Source organism: Lupinus angustifolius, chromosome LG04 (genome assembly GCF_001865875.1).
Source record: "Lupinus angustifolius cultivar Tanjil chromosome LG04, LupAngTanjil_v1.0, whole genome shotgun sequence".
NCBI classification, from domain to species: Eukaryota; Viridiplantae; Streptophyta; class Magnoliopsida; order Fabales; family Fabaceae; genus Lupinus; species Lupinus angustifolius.
Window position 1 is genome coordinate 24,279,663 of NC_032012.1, and position 16,156 is coordinate 24,295,818.

General features: G+C 32.5%; 3 protein-coding genes across 4 annotated transcripts; 1 reads left to right on the forward strand and 2 right to left on the reverse strand.

Annotated features, from left to right (window-relative positions):
• Positions 362-908, forward strand: LOC109344894. The gene has a single exon (XM_019583618.1). The coding sequence runs from the start codon at positions 496-498 to the stop codon at positions 826-828; it is 333 nt and encodes a 110-aa protein (XP_019439163.1). The 5' UTR covers positions 362-495; the 3' UTR covers positions 829-908.
• On the reverse strand, positions 2,218-4,806 carry LOC109346420 (uncharacterized protein DDB_G0286299). Of its 2 annotated transcripts, none has more exons than XM_019585968.1 (4): positions 4,598-4,806; positions 4,222-4,420; positions 3,135-3,195; positions 2,218-3,022 (listed from the first exon to the last, which is right to left on the reverse strand). In XM_019585968.1, exons 1-4 carry the CDS (start codon positions 4,657-4,659, stop codon positions 2,445-2,447), a joined length of 900 nt encoding a protein of 299 aa, XP_019441513.1. In that variant the 5' UTR covers positions 4,660-4,806; the 3' UTR covers positions 2,218-2,444. The 2 variants fall into 2 exon arrangements, with proteins under 2 accessions (XP_019441513.1, XP_019441514.1); XM_019585969.1 differs by having other exon boundaries at positions 4,237-4,420; positions 4,598-4,802.
• On the reverse strand, positions 8,122-10,109 carry LOC109346421 (the record flags this gene model as incomplete). The annotated part of the gene is made up of 2 exons (XM_019585971.1): positions 8,122-8,480; positions 9,501-10,109. Coding segments are annotated over 2 exons (783 nt in total), but the record flags the coding sequence as incomplete, so codon positions are not given.

Genomic DNA, 16,156 nt, shown 5'->3' on the forward strand with positions numbered 1-16,156 from the left:
TCATAATATAAAAAACAACTGCTAATATTGTAAATAATGTAAAAATAATATATATTTTTATATGAAAATATCATTACTAAAAACAATAAAATATTTAAATGTATTACTCAAATATTCATTATTTTCTAGGATTATTATTACATTGTTAAAATGTTTGATATTACAATTTATTTTCCCTACTTTTTTTGTTAACACATTTAGTCAAGTGAGTTGGAAAAAGTAATAAAATGAAGAAAAACTTATTGTTTAATCTAATTGATTAAGTTGTGATCATTATTCCATCTTTGTCAAAAGCCAAAAAGACAATGCTTTTGTTAGAAGCGAAATTTCTTTGCACCATCTAAGGCCTTCATAGCACTCCACCAATATAAATACAACTTCTCCTTTGCAACCTTATGTTATAGTATCATACAATAAACCAACCTTTATTTCAAGGCTTTCAATATTCATAGTCAAAGATTGTGATTGTCAGAGAAAGAAAGAAAAAATTAAGCAATGGAAGGTTTGATTCCATATCTTATCCATGTGATGAAGAAGCAAAAGCCTCATCAACATAGATATAGAAGCTTCTCTCATTCTGAGAGCTCCAACCGCAGCTACCATTTGTTAATGGAATCTGAGTCCTTAACAGGATCCTCTCACAGAAGAACCAGGTCTGATTATCAGCCACCAACAGCTGAGTTTTTAGAGCAGAGAAATAGTGTTGCTGATTTTTTGGCTAGTCCCAGAGGCCCTGTTACTATTGCTGCTGTTTCTACCATTTCCAGTGCTAAATCATCTTATGCTGCCAAACAAAGCCTTAACAATTTCAACAATATTCGCAAGTGATGATATCTCTATAAGGGGTGTGCAAGTTATGCAATGTTTAATTTATTTGTTTATGACGATGGAGGAGTATTATTTGTATTTTAAGTGTGTATACTTATGATTTTTTTAGGCTAATTCCTATTCTATTTATCAATGTTAATGAATATCACTAGCTTTCATTTGCTTCAATGAATGTATGAGAGATTTGAAGAGATACATATAATTTTTCATCAAAAGGTTTTTTTTTGTTAACACCAGTTTTATATCTGTGAATTTTGTACACTTAAATTAGTTAACAAGGGCCATTAAAAAATTAAGCTGTTGAAAATGAAGATTGATGCTTGAGTGGATAGATGGTAATAAATCAACAATTCAATACCCAATTTTGCAATAATAAGACACTTTTGGGATTCATGTATGCTGAATATTCCTTCCTTGGTTAAGTAGGCAAAACAATTCTACTCAACTACTCAACTTGTGGCCGGAGGCGTGTGCCAACTGCCAATGCACTCAAATGTAAGAAGTCGCAGGAAACAGATAACATTTTAAAAGAACTTCTGTTTAAATTCATTACTTTTAAAAACTACATTATCACATATATGACTAAAAATTTCACTCTAACTAAGAGCATTCTAACTGTTACTACATGATAAAACGTTTCTGCATGTGTTTAAAAAAGTTGACTTGCTTGTTTTTACAACTTTACGCATTCATAAATTCTGGATATGGGTGGTTTTGTCTGTTTAAAAAAAGTAAAAAAGATAACAAAGTTTCCAGTTTAGGAATATGTAAATCTTGGACAGGACGAGATATGAAATAGGTAGACGGGAAAATAACCAAACAATTATACTCAATTAATATAGGTTGCATTTTGCTCTATGTTCTCCCAGGAAGCCAATAGTAATTCCACCATCAAAATATGTCCCCCCTGTGGCCCTGTCATTAGAAATTGAACCAAGAAACTCACAATGATCATGCTCACCAAGTTCATTAGCTACACCTAAGTTAATGTAATAACTTAATGGGAGGGGATACTCCAAGAGTAAGTTATTTAAACTTACACTTCATTTTAGCCATCAATTTTAAGAAAATCCAATAGTTTAAATTAATGAGTGAATCTAAATCATTAGATGTCCCTAGAACTGATGATTAAAACGAGGAGTACGTTTAAAAAATTTACTCTTAGAGTAACTAGATCCCCACTCTATCTTAATTACTGCAATTTTTATAAAATCCTTTTATGTAATTTCATGCAAATTAAAAAAAATGAAAACATCTTTCAATTTGTTATTTTTGTTTCTTTTCACTCAATTTGTTCAAGGAAATGAATGAGTTTTGATAACAAATTCATTTATTATAGATAAAACTTGAAAATGGACCTCTAAATACCATCAAAACAAAAACTCCATAAGAGTAAAAACGTCAAGGGAGTAGATATTAAAATGAACATATTCAGCCAATGAAGTGCAGCACATGCCAAAAAACTTAAACTTTGTGAACCAGAGGAAAAGAAATTATGAATTTGGTAAATGAAGTAAATCATGTCCAGAATATGTCTGACAGGGCTTGAGTTGAAATAGTGATTTCCCATAAAACAACCACAACAAGCTTTTAGTAATGCTGGCTGCTGTTTGATACTATGAAGCCAATAGTGCTTCCAGCTTTGCAATCTGGTCATCCTCACTCTTTGGTATAGGATCCTTATTAACCTCTTGATACAAATCATGTGTCCACTTCTCTGTCTGAGTCTTAATAGGATGATAACCTTGTTTTACATTAAACTTATCTCTTCCCCTGTAATTGCTATTGCCTCCACCACTCCCATATCTCACTCTGGATGAAAAGCCGTCCCTCCTATCATCATTCTTGTATGGTGCTCTGCCTTCTGCAAATTTCCTCTCAAGTCTATCCGGATGGCGAGGGTTGCTGCTTCTTTCCTCCTTCCTTTCATTCCTTTCTGGGGCGTGATCGGCATGGCTTGTCTTTACTGCATTTGTAGCAGCCGGATTTGCATCTCCTGATTCCACTGGAATCTTTTTCTCCCTAAATGCTGGCCTTTTCCTTGTAGTAGGAGGTGGATCATCTTTCCTTTCACGAAAACCATCCCTTCGCTGGAAACTATCATCCACTTTAGCCTGTGACTTCTCATCTCTTAGCTCTCTTTGACCGGTCTCCACCCGATCATTATGCTCTTTGTTTTGAGTAAAGACATTTTCTACATGAAATAGAAGAATGGTTTAAAGAGTCAACCTATGAATCATCCAATCTATACACAATAAAAGCAAAGATAACGAACATATATCAAATGTAAAATTAAGGATACTGACCACCAGCTTCCCTTCGACCAGCGCCTCTGCCAACATGCCCAGTATTAGCTCGTTCACCATGCTGTTATAAAACATGCATAGGCAAGCCTAAGATTGTTATATATGAAGGATTGAAGGCACTTGAAGGCATGGGACAGAACAAGAATCTATGGAAAAATAGTTTGCATGCACTGAATAACAGACGAGCATATAAAAAGGATTTCAAATCTGTAATAGGAAAAGAATTTCCGGTATCATGAAACTGAGTATTAGGAAATTTTCTCGTCGATTTTGCATATGAAAACTTATGTGATGATTTATAGGTAATTCCCTACAGATCAAGGATTGTAAGAACTATTTTCAACAATTCAGGCGAAGAATTTGATATTATACAACTAGCATAATCAAACTATGCAGTATAAAATATTCATTCAATATTCACCCTCAACTCCTCAAGTCTCAAAGCAATTCTACTCATCATCTTATGTTAACGTTTGCAGCTCATATTTCACCTAGTATATAGCAAACAACAACAACCAAACCTTTATCCCACTAGTATATAGCAAACATCGGGAGCAATTTCGAATAAGTAACTTGACAGCCATGAGCTAACATGTGTTGTAGCGTACTAGCAGTTAGGTTCTGGACAAGGATTTGCACTAAGCAAAAGGAAAGCATAGCTTTTTGCTCTTTTCTACCACCACCCCTATTATAACCATTGTTTACTAAATACTATCCACAAGAAGAATAATAGTTATAAATAACCCATGGAAACATAAAAACTACAAACTCAAGTTAACTAGAAATGTTGTGAATTAAGGGTTCATTTGCGAGTTAAGTTCTGAGGGGGAAAGAAAGGAAAGGGAAGACTTCAGAGTCATCTCACAAATGCTTTTCATGACTCTCAAGCCTTTCCCTTCCATCCATTACCGTCTGAAAACCAACTCGCAATCAAACCCTAAATCTTCCACAACAACTTAGCTATTAATTTGTGAGTTGTGACTGCATGTAATGCACTCTTTAAGAATATAGAAATCATGGATTTTAGGTAAATGATTTTTAAAACAATACAGTTGATGCATCCAATTTAAAAAAAAACAATTCAGACATTTATGTAGTTGACCTGATGATAAGAGCGAGATCTTGGTGATCGAGTAGATTGAGTTGAATGTCGGGGTGGATCATTTGATTTCTTGTCAGCAGCAGCAACATCTTTGTTTACATGTTCAGCTTGTTGATTAGAATGACGCGGTACGTGTTTTCTCTCATCTCTTTCTTCTTTTTCGTCCCTTTTGTATCTCTTTGGACTATAAAACCAACAACAATGAATGAAAATGAAAGCATCACCTATTTAAACAAATCTAATTATCCTATTCCTAGTCTCAATTCAAAATCAATTATATTGTTAAAGCTTATAAGTGTAGGGTTTCAAGTTAAGAGAAATTTGAATTGAGGATAAAATAGTGAGTGAGAAGAGGATGTACCTTGCGGCTTCTCGATCGTGCCTAGAATGGCGACGCTTGGAATCGGAGTCTCGACCAGACATTGGATTGGGTTGGGTTTTTCTGTTTCTCTTCAATCTTGAACTAACACTACAGTTTAGGGCTCAACCTCTTTCACAATTCACACTATCACTACGCTTCGGTGGTTATTTTCAGATGTGACACCTTCTGCTTATTGACTCTACAACATTACATACTAGCCACACGATCCTCATCATCATACATATGTCAGTCAATAAATAACCAAATAGTCAGATTTTTTATTATAAAAATAATCAATACAATAGTGCAAAGTACAAACAAAAATAAATAGTGTCTTTGCACCACACAAAAATCAATACAATGTTGCATATTACATCTATATATTATTATAATACATGAAAAGAAGTTTAGTAGTTAGATCATAGATGGAGTAATCTTTGTTGTAATATTTTATCATTATCAAAAAAAAATATTTGCATCTTAAGTTCTATTCTCAAAAATTAAATTGATGAGTATCACTCATAATAATTTTATATATCATTTAAATTTTGTGCCCGTGGAAATTCTTATGGGGCAATATCTGTGGTTCACAACCTCAAAAAATAAAGAAAAAGAATAAAAGAAATTATGATGTAATGTCTCAAAAATTGTGATATAATAATATAATTTTATTAACTTAATATAAAATATCAAAAAATTTAAAAAATTCTTCAACTACACTATTTGATTTTCTTTTATTTTTTATGATTTTTTTTCTTATTTAATTATACAATGCTCGTGGACACTTATTACACTCTTAATAGTTCATTTTAAAATGGGCACGTCATACAATTTTATTAAATAAGACAATTTGGGGCATACTCATACTTACTTAAATTTTGTGGGTGTTTAGGATGGGCAAACTGGGCAAGGTGGACTATTTTGTAAAAATGGTACTTGTCAAAACTCTAATAAAAAATAAAAGTAATGAATATATAGAAGCGATTGAATTATATTTATTATTATTTTATTATTTTGAGATTGACTAAAATGTGTGATTCTTCAAAATAAAATAAAAACTTTTCAATATATTTTAAGATTAAAGGCCATTTGTTTACATTTTGAAAAAACTACTATCCATAAATTTTCTTTTCCAAAAATGATTTATGTCAAATGACATGAAAGAAACAAATTTTCTTTTAAAACTAGCATAAATCACATAAAAACACTTTTGAAAAGCATACTTGGACCAAAAAACATTAAATATGCTAAATTAGTAATATAATTGTAATTACTATATCATATCTTTTAAATCAAAACAATTTAATTAAATATTATAATAGCAATTAAATTTATCAATGAATATCAAAACCCATTGATGTGAAAATTTGTCAATAAATGTTAAATTTAAGAAAAAAAGATGGGGAAAGAAAGATTTATGCCTTATGATTTACACAATAAACCTAAAGAACTCTTTGTGCCCCTCAAAAACATGTCGTATGGAAACAATGATACATTATCCTTTGAAGATGTTAAATCTAATTTATTGTCCAAAGAAATTTTTGATCTTGAAGTTAATTCCGTGGACAAGGGTGAAGACTTAAGTGTTCGAGGAAGAACTAAAAAAAAGGAGTAGCAGTTACAAAAAGTTCAAACCCAAATCCAAGGGACGAAAATCCAACAAAACATGTCGCTATTGCAAGAAACCAGGGCATGATATTCCTTAAGCTGCTAATATTGAAGCTGATTGTGACGACGATATTCTTTTTTCTGTTGTCTCTTCTAATAAAAGGATTAAAACGAAATGAATTATTGATTCTGGGTGTACTTTTCATATGTGTCCTTATAAGGACTTATTTACCACTTTTAAACATGTTGATTTGATGGGAAATGATATTCAATGCATGATTGTAGGAATATGTACAGTTCAGATCAAGACTCATGATGGTGTTGTCAGAACTTTTGCTAATTTCCGCTATATTCCAGATTTGAAGTGGAACTTGATTTCTCTTGGCACCCTACAGTCTCTCGGGGGTAGGTAATCAGCTGAAGGTGAAGTTCTAAAGGTATTAAAAGGTATTATGGTATTATTAAAAGTTAACCGAATTGGTAGTTTATATGTCTTGCAAGGATCTATTATGACAGGTTCAACAACTGTTTCTTCTTCTATGTCAGATAACGACATCACCAAATTATGGCACATGCGCCTAGGCCATATGAGTAAAAAAGGCATGCATCTTCTGAGTAAGCAAGGTCATCTTGGTAAACAGGACATTGATAAGTTGGAGTTTTTCAAACATTGTATTTTTGGAAACATAAAATAGATGTTGTAAACACTCAATTTTAGTGGGGTAGCGACATGAACCAATCACTAATTAATATTAAATTATTATTAGCATATAAAATATATAATATATAAAAAGTAGGAAGAAAAATATGTGAGGAGGAGGTGACATGTGGCATGAACGAGAAAAAATGTAAGGAGAAAGTGACATGTGGCATGAGGGAAGGAGAAAGTGACATGTGGCATGAGGGAGTTTTGTGAAAAATGATTTCAATTTCATCTAATGTACAATGACTATTACTTTTTAACATAACAAAACATAGATGTTGTAAACACTCAATTTTAGTGGGGTAGCGACATGAACCAATCACTAATTAATATTAAATTATTATTAGCATATAAAATATATAATATATAAAAAGTAGGAAGAAAAATATGTGAGGAGGAGGTGACATGTGGCATGAACGAGAAAAAATGTAAGGAGAAAGTGACATGTGGCACGAGGGAAGGAGAATGTGACATGTGGCACGAGGGAAGGAGAAAGTGACATGTGGCACGAGGGAAGGAGAAAGTAACATGTGACACGAGGGAAGGAGAAAGTGACATGTGGCAGGAGGGAAGGAGAAAGTGACATATGACACGAGGGAAGGAGAAAGTGACATGTGGCACGAGGGAAGGAGAAAGTGACATGTGACATGAGGAAAGAAGAATGTGGCATGAGAGCATTTTTTTTATTATATTGTTAATAGATAAATTATAGCAAATCACATAAAAACACTTTTGAAAAGCATACTTGGACCAAAAAACATTAAATATGTTAAATTAGTAATATAATTATAATTACTATATCATATCTTTTAAATCAAAACAATTTAATTAAATATTATAATAGCAATTAAATTTATCAATGAATATCAAAACTCATTTATGTGAAAATTTGTCAATAAATGTTAAATTTAAGAAAAAAAGATGGGGAAGAAAGATTTATGCCTTATGATTTACACAATAAACCTAAAGAACTCTTTGTGCCCCTAAAAAAAAACAAGTACAGAAAAGGATTTATGCTTTGACATTAGAAAAGATTTGTTATCATTTTCTTTATTGAGATTAGTAAGTTAAGTTACAGAGAAAAATGAAAAGAAAAAGGATGTTGCATGATCATAAAAAATGTTTTTAGGATGGATGACCTTATTTCATGAGACTAATATATTGTAAAGGTATACTATTGTAAAAGTTAAAACAAAAACTCAAGATCACAACATAAACCAGGAGTTGTTAAAAAGTAATATAAGTGTAATTTACTTTCTACTGTTTTTAAAAAGAATATACAGTCACTTATTAACAACCATGACAGTAAAAAAAACATTCCCAAATCTTCTAGTCTGGTATGGCTATCAAGTTGGAAATTTTGCCAATCCTAGTGTGAAAAGAGTTAGCTTAAGTAAATCACTGTGAGGTTTTTCTGAATCTTGTACACCATTTTATCATAAGTTGTTCAACACTTGCATCCATGCGTGTACCAACACCTCCCCAAACCAGCATGTGTGCAACATCCTTAACCGATGACCCAGTCACTTCGTACACAGGTTTAAACCCAAGTCTAGTATAGAACCTAACCAACTATCAAAGTCAAAAAATACACATCAAATTTCACTATTAATCTAGTATGTCTCATGATAGTTATTAAATAGACAGGGATAAGAAACACTGACAACTATTTTGTAATTGTGAATGAAAAGATCAACTGAATAGTAGTGTGCATAAGAACATTTTTCCTATTAAAAATATTATTCAAATGTTGATAATTAAAACTAATCCTTTTCAGGATATAGAGATCATTCAAGTTAATTCTATACCCATTAACACAATATGATATGTAATAAATTCAATCATATAACCAACTATTTTGGCTTAGATGTACAAGATTATTACTAGATATGATGTAAGTGAAGATAAAATGAGATAAATTAAATCAAACTAATATCATAAAAAAACAAAGTAACTAAAATGAGATAAAACAAACTAATAAAGTGATGGGCTCTTGGAGCCCAATAAATCCAGCCATGCAGAAAGACCCAAGAAAAACATTCAGCGTCCCATTAAATTCCAAGATTATATTTTATAAATAGGGAAGAGTTGCAAAATCATGTTTATGTTAATATTCCCTACTTTTAATCAATTGGGTTGTTAGTGATAAGCCCATGAACTTGTATTCCAGATAGTCAGATACTATTATTAATGTGGTTCTGATTTCCAAATTGAGTAATGAAAAATATCTTAGTTATTCAGTCTATTATTTTCTTCAAAATCCCCAATTTGGTTCCCTATGTTTTTAACCATATTATTGGTATTTTTATTGAGAATTATGTAATGAAAAAAGTTACCTATAAGTTGGATTTTATCTAATATTGATAAGTAAATGAAATCGCTATAATAGAAAGGATTACTATCAAGTCAGTATTGATAGAGTGAAGGTCATCTTAGATGTCGACCCTAAAGGAAATTATGAGTTTTACATTGAGTATAATAAAAAAGTTAATATGACCGCCTACCTAATAAATTCGTCTTAAATCATGTGTTTAAGTGTTGATAAAATATCTAATTATAGCAAATTATGGATAAGATTGGTAAGAAAAGAACCTTATTATGGTAAAGATCAGAATCATTGATAGCCAATAACTGAGCTGTTTCGCATCGACAATCATATCCATGGCGAATAGCCACAGCACCAATGAAGAGACCAAGTCCAAATATCGATTTCTCCATTCCCAGTGTTTCTCTTTGGAGTCTGATTGAATCCAAGTGAAGAATTCTTCCTCCAACCCACACTCTTATCAACCCCTCAGCCTTTCCAAGCTCTCTCTCAGTTTCTAAGCTCTTGGCTGTGATTCTGAAAAAGGGTCCAAGAGTTTGGAGTTTAAGGTCTAGTTTCTGTGCTCTTGATGCGTCTATAATGTCAGACATGGTTGGTAGCATAAGTGATTCGTTGTTGCTAATCTTTACAGTGAGAGATGGGAATTTCCTCTTGTTTTGGATTGGATGGGAAATTGAGTTGAAGTGGGGTGAGATTGAAGTGGGAGAAGAAGAAGAGAAGCACTGTGAAATTGGAATGTTTGAATGAAGAGGAACATTGATTCTAGTTTGCATTGCTGGGTTAGCTTCAAGAAGAAGAGGGTAACTGGATAATAATTGCACAAAGAATAATTCACATATACAACATTTGGAGGGGGGATAAATTAAAAAAAAAACTTATCTTTAGTTACTTAGTGGTTTATAATAGTGATATATATGACATTCGCAGGGGGGCATGCATATTCTTTTAGAAAAATATATAATTTTTCATGTAGATGCGTTATATAAATTTTTTGTAAGAACAAGTAAAACTATTGGTAAGAATAATAAATATGGATAATAAAATGTTAAGATTAAAAGTTACTTACTCTCATCATTTTAAAAATAAAAGTAATGTAGACATGACAAAAGGAAGTACAATTTTGTGGCCACCCTGAAGCAGCTCTGTTTTTATTATGTTAATTATTAATTTGATATTAATATAGGTAAAATATATATAAAATTCTAAACTTAGTTATTATAGATTATTATTTCTTATTAAGTAACCCTTAAACTTTAATTATTAGTGAAACTTGTAGATAATGTTAAATTAATAGTAATGTAAATTTTTAACTTATGCATTTTTAATCTCGACTATTACATCATTTACTTATGTTTTTTCTCAATTAATTTTGTATTTTGATAGTCGTTTTCTCTTGATATCAATGCTCACAAATCCACATTGTTGCATTGCTTCTTCCATGAGTCTGATTGCAATGGCTTCCTTGTTGTCTATTGGAAGTTTAATAATATATTTATACATGGAGTAATTTCACCAACTTATAAAATTTAAGGGGTAATTAAAAGGAAAAAATAGTTTATAATGCCTAATTATAAACTACGTAAAGTTTAGGAAGATTTATGTAATTTCCCCATTAATATATTTGAGGGTTTTAATTAGATAATTAAAATGTTTATATGACATTGTTAAGAAGCAGTAATTTACTTATTCAGTGAAGATGAATAATTAAGAGTAAAGATATATAATGGAGATTTTTCTTCATAAAAGATAAACACCTGGGATGGATCTCAATGAGAACTTGGAGTCATAGTTAATTATATATGTAAATAGAGATGATACTTGGTAGGGTTGATATTGAAATATGACTCTCATTTATAGTATATCTAAGCTTCCTTCATAAGCTTATTAAAGGTTTCTTTACCAAACCTTAGATGTTTGCTCACTAAGTCTCTCAACTTGCTCACCAAGGATTTCAAAACTTACTCACCAAATTTTCCAATCTTGCTCTCCAAGTTTCAAAGTTCATTCTACACCTTTTGCCTATAAAAGACATCATATGGAGAGCTTTGGTACAACACAAATTCAGCAACTACATTACTTACATACTAAAGTGTTTGTGCTTATTGTGTGAGTGATTTTATGTTGAGAATTCTTGTTCCATTTGAGAGACAAAATTTTGACCTTTGTACTCATCATTATAAGAGGGTTTATTGTACTCTCCCATTTTTACATAGTAGAACTTTGCTCGTTATCGCCCGTGGTTTTTACCTCTCTTACTGAGGGGGGTTTTCCACGTTAAATCTTGTGTGTTATTTTTCTTTCTTCTTTACTTGCTTCTCTTTAGTTCCCAATTGATCTGATCTCGTGCTTCCGCTTAACGCTCTATCCCTAACAAGAGCCATCAAAGCTCTTACTCAATTGAGAATTTCAAAATGTCTAAATTTGACATTGAGAAGTTTGATGGCAATATTAGCTTTTCTATATGCCGAGTCCAATTGAGAGTCGTTCTTATCCAGAGCAGATTAAAGAAAGCTTTAGATCGAAAGTCAAAGAAACCAACTTCCATGATCGATGATCAATGGGTCAATTTGGATGAAAAGGCGCTTTCAACAATCCAACTTTGCTTGTCCAAGGAGGTTCTTCGTGAAATTGCCAATGAAAAAACCGCTGCAGCTTTGTGGTTGGAGTTAGAAACTTTATACATGACCAAGATCCTCGCAAACAAGCTTCGTCTCAAAGAACGGTTATATACCATTCAAATGGTTGAAGGTGCTCCTACTCAAACTCATCTTGATGAGTTTAATTCTATTATTATGGATGTGCAAAATATTAATATTAATATTGAAGATGAGGACAAAGTTTTTTTGTTGTTGTCTCTTTACCTTCTACGTATATACACTTCAAAGAAATCATGTCGTATGGAAACAATGATACATTATCCTTTGAAGATGTTAAATCTAATTTATTGTCCAAAGAAATTTTTGATCTTGAAGTTAATTCCGTGGACAAGGGTGAAGACTTAAGTGTTCGAGGAAGAACTAAAAAAAAGGAGTAGCAGTTACAAAAAGTTCAAACCCAAATCCAAGGGACGAAAATCCAACAAAACATGTCGCTATTGCAAGAAACCATGGCATGATATTCCTTAAGCTGCTAATATTGAAGCTGATTGTGACGATGATATTATTTTATCTGTTGTCTCTTCTAATAAAAGGAGTAAACCAGAATGGATTATCGATTCTGGATGCACTTTTCATATGTGTCCTTATATGGACTTATTTACCACTTTTAAACACGTTGATAGTGGTTTTGATTTGATGGGAAATGATATTCAATGCAAGGTTGTAGGAATAGGTACAGTTCAGATCAAGACTCGTGATGGTGTTGTCATAACTTTTACTAATTTCCGCTATATTCCATATTTGAAGCAAAACGTGATTTCTCTTGGCACCCTACAGTCTCTCGGGTGTAGGTAATCAGCTGAAGGTGGAGTTCGAAAGGTATTAAAAGGTGTTATGGTATTATTAAAAGTTAACCGAATTGGTAGTTTATATGTCTTGCAAGGATCTGTTATGACAGGTTCAACACCTGTATCTTCTTCTATGTCTGATAACGACGTCACCAAATTATGGCACATGCGCTTGGGCCAAATGAGTAAAAAAGGCATGCATCTTCTAAGTAAGCAAGGTCATCTTGGTAAACATGACATCGATAAGTTGGAGTATTTCAAACATTGTGTTTTTGGAAACAGAAAAAGGTTAGTTTCTCCACTACAGCTCATCATACCAAATGTATTCTTGATTATATTCATTCTGACCTTTGGGGGCCTTCGAAAGTTCTTTCTCAAGGAGGATGCCACTATATGACAACACCTTTGGGTGCTATGGTATTCTTGATTATTTTTCTCGCAAGGTTTGGGTTTATTTTCTGCGGCATAAAAATGAGACATTCTCCACTTTCAAGAAGTGGAAAACTCGTGTTGAAACCCGGACATGGAAGAAAGTGACGAAGCTCAAAACAGACAATGGATTAGAGTTCTGCAATGATGACTTTAATGAGTTTTGCACAAATAATGGTATTGCTAGACACAAAACTATTCCAAGGAATCCCCAGGAAAATGGTGTTGCAGAACAGGTGAACATGACTATATTTGAGAGAGTTCGTTGTATGCTCTCAAATGTTGGGTTATGGTATCAGTGTGATTTTTGGGTCGAAGCAGCATCTACTACTTATTACTTGGTCAATCGTTCTCCACATTCAGCACTTGACTTCAAAATCCCAGAAGAAATTTGGTCAAGAAATCATGTTGATTATTATAATTTAATAATATTTGGATGTCCTGCTTATGCACATGTTAATGATGGTAAATTAACTCCAAGAGTTGTTGAGTATATATTTCTTGGTTATGCATTTTAAGTGTAAAAGATATTGCTTGTGGTGTTCTAATTCAAAGTTACGAAAATTAATTCTTAGTAGAGATGTGACTTTTAATGAGGATGCATTATTATCTTCTGGAAAACAATTTGTTGTGTCTTCTACTAGTACAAGTAATCTACAAGGTACTAGAGAGAAAAGATGGAGTTGATAGTAAATCCTGCAACACCTAATATTGATGTTCCATCTTCCTCTACAAATCAATCTAGCATTAAGGATTAATATGTTGATAATGATGACAATACCACTTCTATATTCATTAGTCGGAAGATGATTATTGTATTGCTCGAGATAAAACCAAATGACTAATTAAAAGGCCAGCTAAATACATTGACGGTGACAATTTAATTGCTTATGCATTGTAGTTGCACAAGATGTAAATGATGGTGTTGAACCTACCAGCTATATAGAAGTTGTTTATTGTGCTGAGTCTTCATAGTGGCTAGTGGCTATAAATGAAGAAATTGAAAGTCTTCATAAGAATGGTACTTGAGTTTTGATAGAGCTTCCCATAGACAAACGACCATTGAGACGTAAATGAGTCTATAAGAAGAAAGACGACATTCCCGGAGTTTTGACATGACTAGTTGTTAAAGGCTTTAATGAAAAGGAATGTATTGACTTTAATGAGATATTCTCACTTGTTGTTCGTCATACTTCCATTCGTGGTTTGCTTGCTTTATTTGATTTGGAGTTGGAGCAACTTGATGTAAAAACAGTTTTTCTACATTGAGAGTTGGAAGAAGAAATTTACATGGAATAACTCGAGGGATTTATTGTTCCTGGTAAGAAGCATATTGTCTACCGATTGAAGAAATCTTTATATGACCTTAAATAAGCTCTTAGACAATGGTACAAGAGATTTGATTCCTTCATGACTAGGCAAGTTTATTATAGGATTAAATTTTATGATTGTATTTATTTCTAAAATTTGATCTTTCATATACTTGTTACTTTATATGGATGATATGTTAATTGCTTCATGTGACAAGTCTTTAATCAGAAATTTGAAAACTCAACTCAATAATGAGTTTGAGATAAAGGAATTAGGTGCAGCCAGGAAAATCCTTGGTATGGAGATTCGCATGGACTGTCAAGCTGGTAAGGTGTTCTTATCTCAACAAAAGTATATTGAGAAAATGCTTAAAAGGTTTAATATGAACAATTTCAAACATGTCTCTACCCCACTTGCTGCACATTTCAAGTTATCCTTAGATCTTTGCTCACACATAGAGGAAGAGATGGAGCGTATGTCACATATTTCTTATACTAGTGTAGTTAATAGTCTTATGTATGCTATGATGTGAACTAGACCTGATTTAGCATATGTTGTTATCATGGTAAGTTGATATACACATAATCTTGGAAATGATCATTGAAGTGCTGTAAAATGGATTTTTCGGTATTTAAAAGGTACTTCTGACATTGGCTTGATATTTGACAGAAGCAAGGCTACAATGATGATGTTGTAGGTTATGTTGATTCAAATTATGGTGGTGATATTGACAAAATGAGATCTCTTTCTGGTTACATTTTTACTCTCTATAATAGTGCTATTAGTTGGAAAGCGACTCTTCAGTCCATTGTTGCATTGTCTACGACTGACACATAATATATTTCAGCAACAGGGGGTGTGAAAGAGGCTATTTGGCTCCAAGGTTTGGTAAATGAACTTGGTCTAACACAAGGTGTTCTTACAGTTTTTTGTGATAATCAAAGTGTTGTTCATTTAACCAAGAATAGTCGTTATCATGACAAGAACAAATACATTAATATAAAAGATAGTGGACAATAATTGTTACTATTGGTGAAATTATAGTGGAAAAGATTCACACATTAAAGAATCCAGCAGATATGTTGACCAAGCCTCTTCCAAATACCAAGTTTCATCACTATCTGGACTTGGTTGGTCTCTACAACACTTGAGCGCCTTTCAGGGCTTTATTTAGTGATAAGCAACATATTGAATTCGAGCCAAGGCAAAGATTGTTGAGATATGACTCTTATTTATAGCACATCTAAGCTTCCTTCATAAGCATATTAAAGGCTTCTTTGCCAAGTCTAGGATGCTTGCTCACCAAGTCTCTAAGCTTGCTCACCAAAGACTTCAAAACTGACTCACCAAGTTTTATAATCTTGATCTCCAAGTTTCAAAGTTCCTTATACACCTTTTGCCTATAAAAGTCATCACATGGAGAGCTTTGGTACAACACATATTCAACAACTATATTATTTACATACTAGAGTGTTTGTGCTTATAGTGTGAGTGATTTCATGGTGAGAGTTATTATTCCATTTGAAAGAATGTTTGTGAGACAAAATATTGTCCTTTGTCCTCATCATTATAAGAGAATTTATTGTATTATCCCATTTTTACATAGTGAAACTTTGCTCGTGATCGCCCATGGTTTTTTACCTCTCATACCGAAAGGGTTTCTCCATGTTAAATCTTGTGTGTTATTTTTATTACTTCTTTACTTGCTTCTCTTTAATTCTCAATTAACCGGATCCT